A 20,541-nucleotide genomic window follows, 5' to 3' on the forward strand; every position below is an offset into this window, starting at 1 on the left:
CACTAATCTCATCTGTCTACATCCCCCGAAAGTTCATGTGGTTGTCTAATTCCCACTTAAATAATAACATCATAATGTATCCCATTTCAACGAGACTACTCTCCATGAATTGCAAAGGCAAAACCAGATTCTACGTGATTCTAAAGCAGAGGCTCAACTTTTCCAGTTATTTTGCATCTTATCATTAACAACGAGCACCTCCACGTTATGGGATTAGTATTCCGGATGCAGCCCTGTGTAAGGAATCCAGTGGATGTATCAAAACACTTGGATATGGTCCAGGTGTGGAGAGAGAGCAAGAGAGAGACTCTGAAATGGGTCAACAGTTCACTGACTTTCAACGCTATTGCAGAATTTAAAGGAAAAGAAAGATAAACACTAGGCCAACAGGGCTGTTAACTAAAACTCTCAAACTGAAAGTCAAATGCCAACTCTACAGCTGGAAGCAGTACCCAAATGAATACTGCTCCTTTACTGCATTTGTCCAAACAAAAGGCCTCTTTCCTGGGCAAGGATGAGGGTACGCAGGGAGCATAAATGTTGCCGTGCTTTTGGTCAAATCTCAACAAGGCTAGAGTGGAAAGAAGGGAGTTAAATACCATCATAATTAGTAATTAGCTGGGACGTGCACACTCATGAGCGAGCTTGCTGAATCCGTTCTGCCCCCACCTGCGCCGGCACATAGACCCCGCAGCAGAGTCCATAGTTGTGACAGATGTTGAGGTTAATTCCAGGAATCAGAGTTGGGTGAGGTCAGAAAGGTGGGATAGGGGCGTTGAGGGAAGGAAGAAGGTTTGAGGTGTGAACTGAGGGATAATGTCCCAGCTGCTAATACTTTGATTAAAAAGAAAATCGGCAATCAAGAAAGAAGTGTTCCTCACCACCTCAGAAAGGAGTTGACCCAATCTGCAGCAATAGTTTTGCCTTCAGGTGTTTACCTTGCCGGCAAAATGTTGACGTGTTCCCACCAACTGATTCCACAACTCCTGGAGGAGAGGCACCATTGTTAGTTGACCTCTCTTTTTCTTCAATGGTGCTGTGGGGTGGAGGGTCACCCGCTTCCTCGACAGTTCTTTGGTCTCTGATTCTGGCTGATAAGGCCAGAGTGGAACTTGCAGTCTCTGCCCCACATGGGACAGAAGGTCCTCAGTGGGTTCGGAGGATGGCTACCTGGAAGGAGGTGCATCACCTCTGCTTTTTACTCTGTGCTTCAATGTGCTACAGATAGAGAGCGCATTCTCAGTGACATCCCGAATGATCCCTCTTCATTTTGAGCCATCTTGAACTGTAGTTTCTCACCGTAGTCGAGGCATTGAGTTCAAAAGTCAAGCGGTTACGTTGCTACTTTGTAGAACACTGGTTAGGTCACATCTGGAGTATTGTGTACATTTCTGGTGCCCCCCCCCCCCCACCCCATAGGAAGGACATTGAGGCTTTGGAAAGGGTGTAGAAGTAGTTTACCAGAATGCTGCCCGGTTTAGAGAACATGTGCTATCATGAGAGGCTGGACAAACTTGGGTTGTTTTGTTTTGGAGTGGAGGAGGCTGAGGGGAGATCTGATTGAGGTTTATGAGATTATAAGCGGCTTGGATACAGTGGACAGAGAGTATCTTTTTCTCAGGGCAGAAATGTCAAATGCCAGAGGGTGTGCATTGAAGGTGAGAGGGGGTACGTTTAAAGGGAACATGGGGTAATTTTTTACTCAGAGTGGTGGGTATCTGGAATACGTTGCCTGGTATGGTGGTGGAGGCAAATACATTAGAGATATTCAGATAGACACATGAATATGTGTGGGATGGTATATAAGATGGTGGGATATTGACATTGTGTAGGGATTAGTTTTTGGGTTTTTAAAAATTTACTTTTTAGCTGGTTCAGCACATTGTGGGTGGAATGGCCTGTTCCAGTCCTGAAATGTTCTATGTTCTATCATACAGTTTGATATGGCAACAAGTCTATCCAAGACGACAAGAAATTGCAGAGTCACGGAAACAGCACTGGCCATCTCAAAGATCAGACTCCCCTGCTTGGATTCAGAGGGTAAAAAACAATTAGCTTTGTCACATATACTTCAAAACATTGAAACACACGGCGAAACACATCATCTCCTTGGTGCAAAGGGTTTAAATAGGGTGGAGTTTGTTAGGAAGGTTTCCTGACGCGATATGAAGATAAGCCAACTAGAGGAGAGGCTATACTTGATCTGGTATTGGGAAATAAACCTGGTCAGGTGTCAGATCTCCCTGTGGGAGAGCATTTTGGAGATAGTGATCACAACTCTATCTCCTTTACCATAGCATTGGAGAGGGACAGGAGCAGACAGTTTGGGAAAACATTTAATTGCGGGGGGTGTGGCAGAATATGATACTATTAGGCAGGAATTTGGGAGCATAAATTGCAGCTGGGGTTCAGACCAATATCATATCTTTCACTGATCACTCAGTTACGCTAAGCCTAGCTACACTTAAATTTCATTGCTTCAAGTTTGTACGTTTGCTAATAAAGGATTGAAAACTTATCTTTGACTTTTGGAACAATCATTATTGAAGTTGAGGGTGTGCCACACAAATATAATAAATCTGTGGGAATTACCAGAAGCAGAAATTACTTCATTTGACTTCCCTCTGTGAAACACCTCCCCCCACTTCGCATTCTGTTGCCGCTATACCCTTCTATTACTTTGAGGAACCTATGCTTTTGAAATGATCTGTATAGATAGTTTGCAAATCTAAGGTTTGTTTTCCACTGATACATAAGATAATAATACAACAAAGAAGCTTTGAAATGCAACAAATGTCAGAAGTTCTCTTGGCAGACATCATAGTGTAAGGATGGTGTAACAGTTTAATGGAATTTACTGCAATTTTAGGCCTTACTTTACTGGGATAACATTGATGTGTACCTATAATTTCCTTGTAAGCCCAACAATGGAATAGGGAACACAAGAGATTCTGTAGATGCTGGAAATCCAGTGTAATGCACACAAAATGCTGGAGGAATTCAGCAGGTCAGGCAGCATCTATGGAAAGTAATAAGCAGTAGACGTTTGGGGCCAAAACCCTTCAAAAGGACGAGGGCTTATTTTCATCTTAATGAGCCACGAAGCGGGCTTTTGACCTGAAACCTAGACAGTTCCCGCCCCTAAAGTTGCTGCTCGACCCGCTGAATTCCTCCAGCAGGTTGTCTGTTGCTCCAGATTCCAGCATCCGTCCTCTCTTGTGTTTTTTTTTTAAATCACACTACACACTCGCAAGTTGTTGAAAGGTTATTAAGCACGAACAGAATTGTCGCCAAAACATACTTTAAGTTTGCAATTCCGCTGAGCTGCCGGCAGGAGGCAGACGAGTTCCCCAATCCAAAGGAGAAGGACGTTATTTCCTTACCTATTAACTCTTGCCTGTGGCTGCTTTCATTCAAACCTTGCCAAATCCTACACACAGCGCACAATTTTGCCACTGATATCGCAGGCTCCAATTTCTGGTCCTGATGAGAAGCGAGAGAGCGACTTGATCCAAGGAGTCGACCTCTCGAGGTATTAGCCTCGGCTCCACCTGAACCGGGGCTCACCGACCGCTCGGACTTTGCCAGTTGCACAGCAAGCAGAGAGATTCCAGAATTGTCGCGGAACTGAGCGAAGGAGGGGAGCCTGTCGGGCTGCCGACTGCCAAAGCAACATTCCCCGCTGCGAGGATGAATCCAACAAGCGCCAAGTGCTACAACATCGCTATATAAATAACAAAAAGAAACTTTTCACCGCGAACAGCCGGCATGGCAAAAAATACATCCTTGTATTTTCGTATTATCGAAGGAAGAAATTTGCCGGCAAAGGACGTGTAAGTTTCTCCCCTTGTAGACCTTTGGTTCTGTTACCTGCATTGTAGAAAACACCGGGGACAAGTTGTTCTGTCTTTATAACGTCTGTGTATCGTTTGCCTTTATTTCAGGTCTGGTACCAGTGATCCTTACTGTCTGGTTAAGGTGGACAATGAGGTGGTGGCCAGGTGAGTAACCTATTTTATTGCTGTGGACGTGTTGGAGCGTCAAGGCGCGTGTCTGATGGGAGGAGATTACCGAGACGCGTACACGATCTTTAATTGCAAATCTATGCAAGTTTTCTCTTAATCTGAGTGACTTGTTGCAAGGGGACCCTTTCAGGAGACGGCTGGGCGTCTCGTGTACTGTGTTTTCTCGCAGGCGTGTCATGCCGGAATTATCCACGTTGTCTATTTTCGGTGCCGGCAAGTGAGCGGAGACGCCGCAGTTTCCGTTCCCTCGGCGAATGTTAGCCAGCTGCAGCGGTATTCACTTCGCAGGAACCCGCAAAGGCTGCCGAATCTACGGTAGAGCGCATCCTCGGAAGCCATATCCTGTACTACCAGGCGCCACGAGTACCCGCCCCGGGTTGTGCAGACACGTGGACGAATGTTTGAGAGCCACCGCCCGATCCCGCCACCGGCGGCCTTTGCATGACCCCATAATTCGCGCTGAAAGCGTGTCCAAAGCATACCTTCACCTTTCTGCGTCGGCAGCACGGTGTAGTCCATCTTTAGTGAGGGAATGTGGTGACCAACCAACGACCGGAGCCAGGGCACGTTTTGTGTGTGTGTATGGGACAAGTTTACTGTCCAGTTCAGATTGGATCAGGGTTGTAACGGAGTCAGACTGGGTTCTGCGTTCATTGTCAAAGGAAGTCTCCTGTTCCCTGCTGTTGTTGAGTGACTTCTGTGCGGACCAGGTGACGGCCACCGGGCCAAGGCAAGTGTCGGTGTACATTTAGTGGGAAGGTTGTGATGTGGACCTGTGCTGTATGGGGGGGGTTGGAATCAGCACCAAGGACAGGCAGTTGGAAAGGATGATATGAGAAGGTAATGCAAAGCTGACAGTAGGGACAGTGGTAGGAGGTAGCACTGGGCAAGAAGGTGTTCTGATTTCTAGTAGTTGGCATTAATATTTACTTAGTAAGATACAGTGCAGAATATGCCCTTCCAGCCGGTCGAGCCGAGCCACTCAGCAATCCCCAGATTTAATCCCCCGCCTAATCACGGGACAGTTTAACTGACCAGTGAACCTACCAACCAGTACATCTTTGGACTGTGGGAGGAAATCGGAGCATCTGGAGGAAGCCCACACGGTCACATGGAGAACGTACAAACTCCTTACAGGCAGCGGCGGGAACTGAACCCGGATCACCTGTGCTTTAAGTGTTGTGCTAACCACTACGCTACAGTGCCACCTGCTCTGTTCATGGTCCTTCCAAAAATCCAGTCTTTATATTCTTTGCACCAATTTTTTTAACTCTATAAATATTGCAATTTGCATGAAGAATTGTCAGAACCTTTATTTATCTCTAACGTGTGACCTCGCTATAGTAGCAAGCTCCTCAGTGTAACCACCATTCAAATTAGCTACAATTGCCTGGCTGATTTTTAAAGATAATCATTCTCTGATACTTCAATAGTAGAAACAAACTATAGAACTGTTTTTCTCTTAATGGTTGAACAGGCGAGTCCAAGCAGTCTCATCAAAAGCTTTTATGCTTGTGGAATTTATATTATGTTTTACGGTCCACTGTCTTCTCCTATCAGATTCCTTCTTCAGACCTTTACCACTTCCACCTATCACCTCCCAGCTTCTTGCTTCATTCCCCCTACCCCACTCACCTCCCCTCCCCTTCACCCTGGTTTCACCTATCACCTTCTAGCTTCCCTTCCCCCTCTCACTTTCTTATTCTGGTCTCTTTCCCCCTTCCTTCCCAGTCCTGATGGAAGTTCTCAGCCTGAAACGTCGACTATTTATTCCTCTCCACAGACGCTGCCTGACTTGCAGAGAAATTCCAGCTTTTTGTATGTGTTGCTCTCTGTTTGTGGAACCCTTGTTCCTGCTCTTCAGAGGGAACTGAATGAATTATCAGTTTATAGAATCTAGCCTCACTCAGTGAGGTACAGGCATCCCAAGGACACGCATGGGTAATGGATTGGTTAAAAAATGGCGCCTAATGATATTAAGTTTGCCAGGTTTGGGAAGTGGGCAAAATGTGACCAGAGCTTCTGGAAGAGCAAATGCTCTAGATTGATCCAAAATGTACTTGTCCCTGGAAGTCTAGAGGAGCCTGTACTGGGAGCAAACTGGACAATGTTGGACCAATAATGTGATAGCACGATAGTGTAGTGGTCAGCAATAACACTATTATAGTGACTGTGACCGGGGTTCAATTCCCGTCGCTGTCTGTAAGGAGTTAGTACGTTCTCTCCGTGACCGCGTGGGTTTCCTCCGGGTGCTCCGGTTTCCTCCCACGGTCCAAAGACGTACCAGTTGAAAGGTTAATTGGTCTCTGTTGAAATTGGTCAACTGAAGGGCCAGAAAGACCAGTTACTATGCTGTATCCCGAAATTTAAAAAAAAAAGGAAAGAAATAATGCACGGAACTGCAGGAAACACTCAGCTACCGCCACATCTGTGGATTGAGGGATAATGCACAGGATCGAAATAAAGCTGCAAAGAGCTGTAAACTTAGTCAGCTCCATCATGAGCACCAGCCTCCATAGTATCCAGGACATCTTCAAGGAGCGATGCCTCACAAAGACGGCGTCCATCATTAAGGACCCCCACCACACAGGAAATGCCCTCTTCTCATTGCTACCATCAGGAAGGAGGTACAGAAACCCGAAAGCACGCACTCAATGATTCAGGATCATCTTCTTCCTGTCTGCCATCTGATTTCTGAATGGAAATTGAGCCCATGAACTCTACCTCACTACTTTTTTATTTCCTTTTTGTTTGCACTAATTTAACTATTTAATATATATATATTTCACAGTTTTGTTCCACTCTGTTACCATGTATTGCATTGTACTGCTGCTGCTAAATAAACAAATTCCTCGACATGTGCCAGTGGTATTAAACCTGATTCTGATTCTGAACAATTAGATTTTTAAATATAGCGTGTACATGTACAGATGCTCTCCGAAGTACCGTTGCACAGTTTATGGGCCCATACATTCGAATGAATGTTTGGGAGACTGACGAGGTGAATTTGCCATTTACTGTAGGGCTAAAAGCATTTTCTGCCACGTGGGAACTCAGCCTCTGAATGGTTAATTAAATGCACCGGTTTAACCACACTTTGCAACACGCACACAAAATGCTGGAGAAACTCAGCAGGCCAGGCAGCATCTATGGGAAAAAGGAAAGCACAGTTGACGTTTCGGGCAGAAACCCTTTGGCAGGACAGGAGAAAAAAGAAGCAGAGGGGTAGATTTGAAAGGTGGGGGGAGAGGAGAGAGGAACACCAGGCCGTAGGTGAAAATTGGAGGGATGAAGCAAAGAGCTAGGAAGTTGATTGGTGAAAGAGACGGATGGCCAAGGAAGAAGGAAAAAACAGGGGCACCAGATGGAGACGATGGGTGGGCAAAGAGATAACATGAAAGAGTAAAAAGAGGAAAGGAAGTGGTTATATTCCGTTTGTGTAGCCTCCAACCTGATGGCATGAACATCGATTTCTCAAACTTCCAGTAACGCCTCCCCCCACTTCACCATTTCCTATCCTCACATATGTCATGAAATGTGTTTTTTTTTTGCGACAGCAGTACAGTGCACTACATAAAGTTACTACTGTACTGTGCAAAAGCCTTAGGAACCTTAGAGATATATATATGTATGTCCAAAACCTAAGCATAGTACTGTATATAGACAAAAACAGAGGTGCTGTAGCTGTTGAACAGGGTTGGTTCCTAATGAAAGGTCATAAACCCGAAACAATAATTATGTTTCTCCCTTCTCAGACACTGTCTGACTACTGAGTATTTTCTGTAGTTTTAAACTTCATATCACTAGCACCCATCGTGGGTAAATATAACACTGCTCATTACCAAGAATTACTGCCTTGAATAGATCTTACAGTGTTGACTATTGCTAACCAGTATCATCTCCCTAGTGACATGTTCAACTAGTAAATAAATAAATTCCCAATAACCACCCTCACTATTTGTCAGGAGATGTGGTCCTGAGACTGACTACTGAGATTACAATGCTAGTCGAACAACTCTCTTAAATACTATGTTGCTTGGGTGGTGGGGTGGAGATACGACTCTACCAAAGCTCCTTTCCTCCGTTAGCCTGCAGGTCACCCTTGGGCGAGGTGTAGCACCTGCCTAGACCCCCCCCCCCCCCCCCGTTTCAGGGTCACGTGAATCCTAGGAGCAGCTGGTGGATGGTCGTATGAGCAGCTGGTGCATTTCACAAGTCCCGGTTATGTGACCACTGACGCCAGGCAGACAATTTCTGAAGAGTATAGATAATGGCTGGGGTCACCCATCTTGTAAAGCCACCGCCCAGAAGAAGGCAATGGCAAACCACTTCTGTAGAAAACTTTGCCAGGGATGATCATGGGAATGGAAAGACTATGATCCCCTACGTCATAGACACAGCACACAACGAACAAACTATGCTACAGGGTCATTTGGGTGAATTATTTAAATTTCTTAGTATTCACCATAGGAAGGACATGTTGTTATAGAGGATGACTTCAGCTTATGATGGTACTTCATTTAATTAGACTTCAGTTTCTGTTCATGAGCAAAAGCAATATTTGTAACATTTTCTCAGTTCCAAATAACCTAAAATTCAGATACTGTGTTTACAGATTGCATCAAAGCCTCCCCACATACACTGCACCTCCCAAAAATAGATTAATGTTCGAGCTTAGGAAAATTTGTTGAATTTTGTATTCCTTCCGTATGAGTCCCTAGCCAAAATGCACACTTCTAAATATTGAAAGACTGTGAAATCTTACTTTAAACTTTGTGCACCTGGAAGTGTTATTTTAAACCAGCTTTCAGATCTTTAGTCTGAAGATTGATGTAATAAGTAACTGTTGAACTTATTCAAATCTAGTCGTGAATGGATCAAGCAGATCCATATTTTCCCAAGATCAGCCATGATTTTGATGAATATTGGAACGAGCTCTGACAAATGACCCACTCCTGCTCCTAGCTCTTATCTTCTTAAATCCATTTGAAAAGTCCCTCAGCACAGATGCATTGATATTGATAGAACTATTGTGTTTGTCCTCACCCCAGCTTTAAACTCCCTTCTGCCCATCCAGGTTCAGGTAATTTTCACCTGCAGATCAGCAACGTTTATGATAGATTTATCACTGAGAGATGCAGCATTGTGGAGGCCAAATCTTTATGTATATTAAAGGCAGAGGTTGATAGATTCTTGATTTATCAGGGCATGAAGGGACATGGGGAGAAGGATTGAGATTTTGGGCTGAGAGGAAAATTGGATCAGCCATGATGAAATGGTGGACCAGACGTAATAGGCCAAATGGCCTAATTCTGCTCCTATATCTTATGGTAATAGTGCTGCCCAATTACACCCATATGACCAATTATCCTACTAACCCATACGTCTTTGGAATGTGGGAGGAAACCAGGGCACTGAGAGGAAACCCCTTGAACGTGCAGACTCCTTACAGAGAACAATGGAATTGAACCTGGGTCACTGGCTCTGTAATGGCATCACGCTAACCACTACCCTGCCGTGCCAGAGTGTTTTTACAGAGTAAATTTATCGAACAGAATCCGATACAGATCTCTGTAAGGGAATGTTGGAAGGATGACAAAGGACGTTGTGAAAGAATTGGGTTTTATGAAGTGTTTACAGCAAGAAAAAAAAAGTAGTTACATGATTTGCATTTGTCTAATTAAGTTCAGAATTGAATAGCCATGGAGCAACTGAGTTATCTTAAAAACTGAACTGATTCACTAATACCCTCCAGAAAAGGGATTTTACCAACCTTACCAGGTGGGGTCCATATATGACTCCTGTTCCACCAGTGTCGTTGATTCTTAATTGTCTCCTCATTTCAGAAGCAATTATGGTTTGGGTAATAAATTCCAACATTCACTTCCTGTGAACAAATTAAAAGAAGAAATAATACCAGAATCAGATTTAATATCACTGGCATATGTCATGAAATTTGTTAACTGTACAATGAAATACATGATAAATATGGAGAAAAAAAACTGAGTCACAGTAAGTATATGTATGTCTATTAAATAGTTTTGTTAAAATAAGTAGTGTAAAAAAACCACAATAAAGAAGTAGTGAGGTAGTGTTCAAGGGTTCAATGTCCATTTAGAAATTGGGTGGTAGAGGAGAAGGAATTGTCCCTGGATCACTGAGTGCGTGCCTTCAGGCTCCTGTACCTCCTTTCCGATGGCAGCATTGTGGAGAGGGCATGTCCTAGGTAGTGAGGATCCTTAATGATGGACGCTGCCTACCTGAGGCATCACTCCTGGAAGATGTCTTGAATCCTACGGAGGCCTGCAAGTAGCAATTAATCAGCAATTATAAAGAAAGCAGACTATATTTTAGGTCTATAACTACATCCATTGTACATAGAACATTACAGCACAGTGACAGGCTCTTCGGACGACTATACTCTGATAACCTCTTAACCTACTCCAAGGTCAATCTAACCCTTCCTTCCCACATCGCCCTCCATTTTCCTATCGTCCATGTGTCTGAAGAGTCTCTTAAATGTTTTTGCCACTGCTGCTGGCTGTGGTGTTTCACTTCATGCACCCACCACCCTATATGTAAAGCATTTACCTTTGACATCCCCCCCCCCCATACTTTCCTCCAGTCATCTTAAAATTGTGCCCCCTGCTATTAGCCATTTCTGGCCCGGGAAAAGTCTCTGGTTAACCACTTTTATCACCTTGTACACCTGGAACTGAACTGAAAAGTATTTCGTTTCTTCATATATATATTCACTCTAACACTTGTGGCATCTTTATCTTGCATGGATTGTTAATTTGGCATGTTTTGCTTTGCTTTCTGTGAATGGTGGCGTCTTTATTTTGCAGAATTTGTGCTGGCCCTGTTTTCATACTCACCTAAAGCAACATATCATTGCTAAAGCTTTGCTGTGTCGAGTGCCAAAGGCTGCCGACTGGTTGAGAAGCATAAGGATGGATTCTCCATTACTGTCACTGCCACACAATGTATAATTTTGAGAGTTTTTGTATGTTGATAAAAATCGCCTGAAATGAACTGAACTGGCCTTTGCATCATCATGTTTACTTGCGCCATTTCAATAGGATCCCATTGTGTCACGCCAGAATTCTTGTCAGATGGAAATCTTAAAACAGGAAAACATTATTAGCGCAAGCATTGTGGTTAGTTCCACCTAATATTTTGGATATTTTCAGATCCGGCTGACTTTGAAAACTTTTTCTTTCAACAGAATGCTTCCTTTTTAAGTTGTTAGTAATGATGGTCAAATCAGTAGATATTGCACAATGTTTTGATATTAGTAATGTAATTTATCATTGGGATTAGCTCTGAAGTTTACTCCTGGCACGTTTAATGCTTGTTTTTTAATTGTTTTTAATAAGCTTGCATTTTTCAAAGACTCGCTCTCAGTCGAGGAAGTCGCTAACATTTGAGTGAACTGAGAATCCAGCTGTATGCTAGAGGATAGTTGAGGGGGTGGAGTATTTTCCCACAACTTACTTACTTACTGCCTGTTACGCCACTGGCGTTTAGGGCAGCAATGAAAGTCCTCCATCTCTGGTGGTGTTCAGGGCTTCTTTCATTGTGTCAGTAGCTTCCTACTGTCAGTCATGCAAGCCCCAGGCGGAGACTCAGGAACACCGTCCCACTCAGATATAGAAGGATCCTTCATTGCTGTTTCCGTAACAATTTTGTTTTATCAGTCAGGGTTGTTTAGCCCTCAGCTGGACCAGTGGACCACTCTTAGTCTGGCCTCTGCCCTTTGACCTGTTTGGCATGGGTGACCTTCCAAGAGCCAAAGCATAAAGCCCTGACTCCAGCCAACATAGTTCTCTGGGTCATTGGAGCATGTGAGCCTCTAAACCATGACAAGGTTGTAGTCCTCATGGAGGATTATCCCACAAGGTCTGACTTAGATCACGCTTTCTATTGATAATATTATAATATATTATAAAATATTATAATATTCAAAACCATATTTTTAATTTATCCAAAACCTAATGTTTTGAAGAAGCTGATGCCTTGTCGTATGACGTGGGCTATGTTGGTCTTTCCGTGACTGTGATTGTTCTTGGCAGATTTTTCTACAGAAGTGGTTTGCCATTGTTTTCTTCTGGACAGAGCCTTGATTATGAAGGGTCTCAAAAGAACATGATAGCGTGGTGGAGCAGACTCGATGAGCCAATGACTTAATTCTACTCCTTTGTCTTATGGTTTTATGCTTTATTATTATTTATCAAATCATTATGTTCTCTTTCTGTTAGTGCAAGATGTTCTCCAGATTGCATTGAACCTTGACCTGGAATTGTATGACAATACTCTTATTGTTGTTGGGCCAAAATCTTGGAATTCCCTACCTATCAAGGGTTACCGCACTGGGAGGACTATAGTGGTTTGAGTATGTGGCTCGCTTGAAGGGGGAACCAGAGGCAGGCATTAGTGTTGGCCTTACTACCAATGCACACACTCTAACACATTTTTTTCCCAGTCCTGATCTCAACTCAAAATGTCGACTCATTTCCATAGATGCTGCTGTGCCTGCTGAGTTCCTCCAGCATTTTGTGTGTGTTACAAATGCATACATGGTTGCATATAATTTTGGATTTTGTTTCAAACATGATCCTTTTGTAAGTATTCTCTAATAATTATTTAGAATTCCATACATTTAGCTGTTCAGGTATTTTGGGTCCAATTTTGGGTGAATGCAGTCAGCTATTAAGAACAGAGTTAAGTGGAAATTTCTTCACGCCAGATACAGGGAATCTGTGGAGTAAACTGTCTAAGAGGGCAGTGGAGACTCAGTTGTCAAGATGGAGGTTGGCAGATTATTGGAACACTAAAGGAATGAAGGGAAATGAAGACTGGTGTAGCTAAAATGCTGGAGGAACTTGGGAAGTCAGACAGCATCTTCCAGAGGAGAATAAGCAGTTGATGTTTTGGACCGAGATCCTTCATCAAGACTCCTCAATAGATGCTGCCTGACTTGCTGGGCTCCTTCCAGCATTTAATGTGTGTGTCGCAGGATCTCTTGTGTCTAGTATAGCTGTGATCTTAACTGAATGGTGGACTAGATATGTGGGTTTGATCCTCCCGTTGTTTCTTATGTTTTTGTGCAATCTTCTCCTGCCAAATTAAAGGAAATTTAACAAGTCAGGTCTAACTGCTATATGGAATCACATAGATATGGAAAAGAATAAAAATTCTGGAGGAGTGCAAATGTTTAAAGAACTCGAACAGCCAGGCAGTTCCTGTGGAAGTGAAGAAACAGTTAATGTTTCAGGTTGAAGACACTTCAACACTCAGTTCTAACTGCTAGAACCTGTTTTTCCAGTCTTGCTAGAAGTATCTAGCCAGTCAGGCAACGTTCATAGAGCGACAGAGCGGGTGTTACTGTGATGCTAAATTTAGTGCCAAGGCAAGTTTCATTTCTTCATTAGGTGCTGTGTTGTATGACATGGGTGATCATGGTCTGTCCCATGACCATGATTGTTCTTGGCAAGTTTTTTTCCGGAAGTGATTTGCCATTGCCTCCTTCTGAGCAGCGTTTTTTCAAGATGGGTGACCCCAGCCATTATCAATACTCTTCAGAGACTGTCTGCTTGGTGTCAATGGTCGCGTAACCAGGACTGGTGATATGCACCAGCTCCTCATGTGACCATCCACCACCTGTTCCCATGGCTTCACATGACCCTAAGCAGTTGCTACACCTTGCCCAAGGGTGACCTGCAAGCTAGCGGAGGGAAGGAGCACCTTACACCTCCTTTGGTAGGTATAGGTGTAGGGATCAAAGTAAGAGGATGGAACAAAAAGAAAAGCAATTTTCTGAAGCAGTTCACAATCTGAAGGAAGGAGGTTGCAATCCACCTTAATATTATTCAGGATTTGGCCAAAAATGATTAATTGGCTATCCGTAATAATTACCAATTTATTGTAGCAGTACTCGGGTTGTAAATTACAGAGATATTTTCTAGTTTTGTGCTTAATAAGAAATTAGTATCCAAATACAGCAGTTTCAAAGAGCACATCTACATGAAACACTGTCGTAGGAAAGCAGCATCCACCATCAAAGACACTCCACACAGGCCGTGCTCTTTTCTCACTGCTGCCATCAGGTAGAAGGTACAAGAACCTCAGGAGTCGCACCACCCGGTTCAACTATCAGGTTCCTGAACAAAAGGGGATAACTGCACTCACCTACCCATCTATTGAGATGTCCCCACAACCAATGATTTCACTTTGAGGACTCTTTATTTTGTTATCTCATGTTCTCGTTATTTATTGCTATTTATTTATATTTGCATTTGCATAATTTGCTGTCTTCTGCACGCTGGTTGATCTTTCATAGATCCTGTTTACATTTACTATTCTATAGATTTGCTGAGTATGCCCAGAGGAAAAAGAATCTGAGTTGTATGTGGCATCATATATGTACTCTGGTAGTAAAATTTACTTAGAACTTTCAACTCAGAGAGATTAAGTGGGGGTAATGCACACAAAATGCTGGAGGAATTCAGTGGGTCAGGCAGCATCTATGGAAAAGAGTAAGCAGTCGTGCACCAGTCCTGATGAAGGGTCTTGGCCTGAAATGTCAGCTGTTTACTCTTTTCCATAGATGCTGCTGGCCTGTTGAGTTCCTCCAGTATTTTGTGTGTTTTACTTTGATTTCCAGCATCTGCAGATTTTCTCTTGTTTGAGATGAACTGGGAGATAGTTTTATTTGTAAAATGAATTGTGGAGTGGTGCAGCTGAAACTGAAATGTGGAGATTCACAACATGTTGCTGGCTGATTTTCATGTTCGTAACACAAGTGTCATTCAGATAGCATTAGATTTTAAGCAAAGTTAGAACCAAATATATTTAATGTTTCCAATTTTCACAAAACAGGAGTCAGTGAAAAATGACTGTTTCCTATTTATGCCAGACAATATTCAAAACCTGATAATTTGATGTTATTTCTTTAGAACATTTTTGTGTCAACACCACAAAATGGAAGAGAGTGCAGGCTTTTCTTATTCATTCTCCTGTGACACATTATATGCCGTGTCGTATGACATGGTCTTTCCGTGACCAAGATTGTTCTTGGCAATTTTTTCTATAGAACTGGTTTGCCATTGCCTTCTTCTGGGCAGTGTCCTTACAAGACAGGTGACCCCAGCCATTATCAATACTCTTCAGAGATTGTCTGTGTGGTACCAGTGGACGTATAACCAGGACTTCTGATATCCACCACCTGCTGATTAGCCCATCTACCACCTGATCCCATGGCTTCACGTGACCCTGATTGGGGGGCTAAGCAAGTGCTACACCTTGCCCAAAGGTGACCTGCAGGGTAGTGGAAGGTGGAAGCACCTTACACCTCCTTTGGTAGAAAGGTACCTCCAACCCAACAACCTTCATGTTTATTACCTTTCTCTGAAATCTGTATCAATCTACAAGAGCTGTATTCAAAATATAAATTTATTAAATGTGTGGCATAAATCTAAGGGCATTTTGTCAGAGAAGAAGCAAGAGCCAAATGCGGAGTCCTAATACTATTGAGGTCTTCCTTCAGAAAAGCAAGGAACTACAGACGCAGGAAATCTAAAATAAAAGCTGAAATTGCTGGATGAATGGATGGCTAGATGGATGGATGGATTGACAGATGGATTGATGGATGGATGGATTGACGGATGGATTGATGGCTGGATGGATGGATGGATTGACAGATGGATTGATGGCTGGATGGATGGATTGACAGATGGATTGATGGATGGAGAGAGAAGAAAAAGAACAAAACAGAGTTAACATTTCAGATTAATAACCTCTCATCATTTGAAGAGGCTTCATTTATTCCTGAAGAAGGGTCTTGGCCTGAAATGTCGACTGTTTATTCATTTCCAACGATGGACCTCATCCTGACCTGCTGAGTTCCTCCAGCATTTTGTGTGTGTTACGCTGGATTTCCAGCGTCTGTGGACTTTCTCGTGTTTACTTATTCAATCTGCCGTTAATTGTCAGAGCATACTTATTTCGATCTCACTGCCACCATCAGCCCTCCCAACACTTCCACTAGATTGAAGGGAGCTTGTTTCTGTTGTGATCAGGATAATTCAAATGTGGAGCATCATCAGTACTGCCGGAAAACTGGGTTGCCAGAGCTCGCTGGTCTTTTAGTTTCATTGATAACTGCTGTTATATCAGAGGGTTGCCATTATTTCATTTCTGTAGTTCAAAGTTAAAAGTAAATTTAACAGTGAGGTACAGTACCGTGCAAAAGTCTTAGACACTATATAGTTAGGCTGCCTAAGACCTTTCATAATACTGCATTTGTTAACATGGAGCAGAGAGCAAATTTGTAAATCTGGCAGGAGAAAAGGATGTTGGGAATGGCGAAGGTGAGCCACCCAGGAAGGGGTGTGGGACAGGTGGCAGAGAGGAAGTGCCAGGGGCAGGGGGTGGTGTGGGTGCAGACACACCCAGCCCTGGGACACTAGGCAAGGTTATCTGATTCCAAACGAATGGTTTATTGATCATTACAGAAAATCTCTCTGGTGCTTCCTGCCCCCTCCCCTCTCCCTTCCCCCTCCCCTCTCCCTTCCCCCACCACGATTCCCCTCTCTTTGCCCCCTTCCCACTCTCAGTCCACAATAGAGACCCATATCAGAATCAGGTTAATCATCAATCACATACATCATGATTTTGTTTTGAGACAGCAGTACAGTGCATAAAATTACTACAGTACTCAGTGCTGTGCAAAAGTCTTAGGCACCCTAGGTATATATATGTGCCTTTGCACAGTACTGTAAATATCATTACATACTGCATTGAAATTTATCTTCTTGCATTCATTGACAGTCGAATAAAATCAATGAAAAACTACACCAAAAGAAAAGGCTGACAAACAACCAGTGTGCAAATGAAGACAAGCTGTACAAATAAAAAACTAAATTACTAATACTGAGAATTTGAGTTGTAGAGTCCTTGAAAGTGAGATTGTGGAATCCATTCAGGGTTGAGGTGAGTTGGTGGCTATCTTTAATAATTACCAATTTATTAAATGGTACTCAGGCTGTAAATAACCAAAGATATCTCCTGGTTTTCAGACTGTTGAATCTTTTCCTGAAACTAGTACTGTGAAAATCACACTGAAGTAGTCATTCTGTCTTGCTCCAATTTCAAAATAAATTGGATCATGATTTTAGTTTTCTTATAGGAAGCAAAAATATTAGAAGTTTGCAGATATCCTCTGGGTGTTTCTTCCTGGTTTAAATGTTCTACAAATTTGCTTATCTTTGAGCTTCTTCTGAATGTTCACCTCAGTCAGTATGACACTGAAACACATGAGCAATTATCTCTTTCCTTAAAGAGATTATGGACCATATTTGGTTCAGCTATTTAAGATTATGAAGTGGGAATGTTACGTACCCCGTAACTGGGTCACTTACCAGCAAAGATAGAGAGGTCCGTTGAAGTCTGATGGTACTATTTTTAACAGTATTTATTGATAAAAATACACAAAAATAATATCAATGCAACCATACAGATAATATACATCGTCAATACTAAATCTAAAAGCGCGGGTATAATAATAATCAATAAGAAATAACTCTATCGTTGTCTAGGGGATAATGTATTGTCCGATGGAAATATAAAAGTCACTCAAGTTCATTCAAGCTGCAGCTTTTGGTTGGAGAGAGAGACGGATTAAAACTTGCCCATTCCTTTTATGATGTCAATCCTTCGAGAGTCATTGGGGCTGATTTCTCCTTTGTTGTTAGCTAAAGCCGTTCTTCTGTGGCAAGGCCCACCAATTCCGAGGCAAATGGAAAAGGACGCACGTGGCTTTCTACCGGCTTTCGCTATTACGCTGTTACAGGATTTCTAGCGTTTCTTCTGGTGCGTCTGAAGGGGCTGTTCCCCCAGACCCTCTTTTATCCTGACTCACAGGGTCTCAGATGTCAATCAAGGTGGAGGGATGCCTTCCCTCAACCAGCCCACTTTTGGTCATTCCCTGAGGGCTTCAAATAAATAGCACCATACTCAATACACAATTCCGTCTCCAAGAGACAATGGCCGTTTCCCGTAGCTTTGTATCGCCGAGGGGCCAAGACATTCCAAACGTCTCTCTCTCATTTCCTGGGTCTCCTGACCTGACTTAATAGCGATCTTGCGATTCTCAAAAAGGAGGGGGCACAGGCGTAACAGGAAGACAGAAAGATAGCAAAGGCTGGCTGATAAGTCAAAGATACCTATCAGCCTCTGCACTTCCCTCTGCACTGGATCCCCAACTTCCTCACTGTGAAACCGCAATCTGTGCGGATCAGAAATAACATCTCCACCTCGCTGGCAATCAAAACTGGCGCATCTCAGGGATATGTGGTTAGCCCACTGCTCTACTCTCTCTACACCCATGTCTGTGTAGCTAGGCACAGATCAAATGGCATCTATAAATTTGATGACAATACAACTATTGTTGGCAGAATTTCAGATGGTGACAAGAGGATGGACTGGAGTGAGAATTATCAGCTAGTTGAGTGGTGTCGCAGCAACAACCCTGCACTCAACGTCAGTAAGACCAAAGATCTGATTGTGGACTTCAGGAAGGGTAAGATGAGGGAACACGCACAAGTCCTCATCGAGGTATTGGAAGTGGAAAGAGTGAACAATTTTAAGTTCCTGGGTGTCAACATCTCTGAGGATCTATCCTGGATCTGACATATCGATGCAGCTACAAAGAAGGAACAAAAGCCTTTATAGTTCATTAGAATTTTCAGGAGATTTGGTATGTCACCAAAGACGCTCGCAAATTTCTACAGATGTACCATAGGGAGCATTCAAGGGCACTAGCCTCTGTAGTATGCAGGATATCTTCAAGGAGAAATACCTCAAAAAGGTGTCATCCATCATTAAGGACCCCCATTACCCAGGACCTGCCCTCTTCTCATTGCTACCATTAGGAAGGAGGTACAGGAGCCAGAAGGCACACACTCAATGATTCAGGAACAGATTCTCCACCTCTGCCATCCAATTTCTGAATGGACACACCTCACTAATATTTGTGTTTTTGTACTACTTATTTAATTTAACTCTTTTATCTATCTATCTATATTCTCTCTCTCTCTCTCTGTCTTTTTTTCAGTTATTATGTATTGCATTGCACTGCTAGCTCAAAGACAACAAATTTCACGACATTTGCCGGTGATATTAAACCTGATTCTGATACAGGACACAGATATCAGATTAAAAAGAGCTCTGTAGCCTTTTTGAAATTACTATTAAGAAGAATGGCATTAGGTGCCTCTGTACTTCACAGATATCAATGATCCATTCACAGAGATGGTGTCCACGTCTTCAAAATATTTTCCTACCATGTTGGTGCAAAGGTCTACCGGATGGATGAACATCCTTAATATCTCAATCTTCACAGCTGCAAAAAGTATCTCAAACATAGTTTGGTCCTTTTTCCCTTCTTTCCTGGTTGTGTCCCCAAATCTTTCTTTAGCAAGTTATGGAAGAATTGTTATTGGAAATTTATAGAGCTACATCTTTATGTTGATGGAATATGAAGTACATTTCTAACACCAATGTCTGCATTTGCTTTGCTGTTCAGAGTACATTGATTACTATATCATAATGAACATGGGTACTTTCACTGAGATGCTGTCCAGTGCTGCAACTCTGTCAGACTTTGAGGGATTGTTGGTGTACAATTTTCACCCACGCGCAAAGATGTGTACGCATAAGTGGCAAAATTCCTGGAAATTCAGTGCAGTTGCGTGCAGTGATTCCTCGCGTTCTTGTACAACTTATTGGTGCCTGGGCACAGCACCAGGGTAAACAGGCAAGATTGAATTTCTCAACAATTTTTTACAAACATCGTTACTCAGATATTTGTTCGTTCACTCGTTAGGTGCTGTGGCGTATGACATGGGCGATCATGGTCTTTCCATGGCAGTGATTGTTCTTGGCAAATTTTTCTGCTGAAGTAGTTGGCCGCTATCGCTTCACAATGACTTATCTGGAGATACATTTCAGTGGAGGCATTCTCTTTCATTATAATATAGAAATCTGTATTCTTTTGGGCAGTGTCTTGATTAGTAAGGATCTCAAGGGAACATGACGGAATTGTGGAGCCGACATGATGGGACAAATGTTTTGCCATTTTACAAGAGGGGTGACCCCCAGCCATTATCTATACTCTTCAGAGATTGTCTGTCTGGCATCAGTAGTCACATAACCAGGACTGGTGATCTGCACCAGCTGCTCATACTGCCTGCTCCCATGGCTTCACGTGACCCTGACTGGAGGACTAAGCAGGCGCTACACCTTGCCCAAGGGTGACCTGCAGTCTAACGGAGGAAAGGAACGCCTTACACCTCCTTTGGTAGAGACAGCTCAGATATTGTACTTTAATTTGGCATTTCCAGTGGGGTTAGTGATCTGATTTGCTATTATTAGTCATTCTTTAAATTCTTATATGATCGAGCACTTAAGTTTTAGAAGCTTATTTAAGTCAGGCAAGTTTTCCTGGTATGTTTAA

At 42.9% G+C, this 20,541-nt stretch overlaps 1 protein-coding gene across 2 annotated transcripts in view; it reads left to right on the forward strand.

Annotated features, from left to right (window-relative positions):
- Positions 1–3,412: 3,412 nt before the first annotated feature.
- LOC140738422 (rasGAP-activating-like protein 1) overlaps positions 3,413–20,541 on the forward strand; it is a 271,421-nt gene continuing 254,292 nt past the window's right edge. For both annotated transcript variants that reach the window (XM_073065690.1, XM_073065691.1), the window contains exons 1-2: positions 3,413–3,833; positions 3,945–4,001. In XM_073065690.1, the coding sequence (XP_072921791.1) occupies positions 3,769–3,833; positions 3,945–4,001 (122 nt within the window). In that variant the 5' untranslated portion in view covers positions 3,413–3,768. The remainder of the gene's footprint in view (positions 3,834–3,944; positions 4,002–20,541) is intronic.

The sequence above is a fragment of the Hemitrygon akajei genome, chromosome 14 (genome assembly GCF_048418815.1).
Source record: "Hemitrygon akajei chromosome 14, sHemAka1.3, whole genome shotgun sequence".
Taxonomy (NCBI): domain Eukaryota; kingdom Metazoa; phylum Chordata; class Chondrichthyes; order Myliobatiformes; family Dasyatidae; genus Hemitrygon; species Hemitrygon akajei.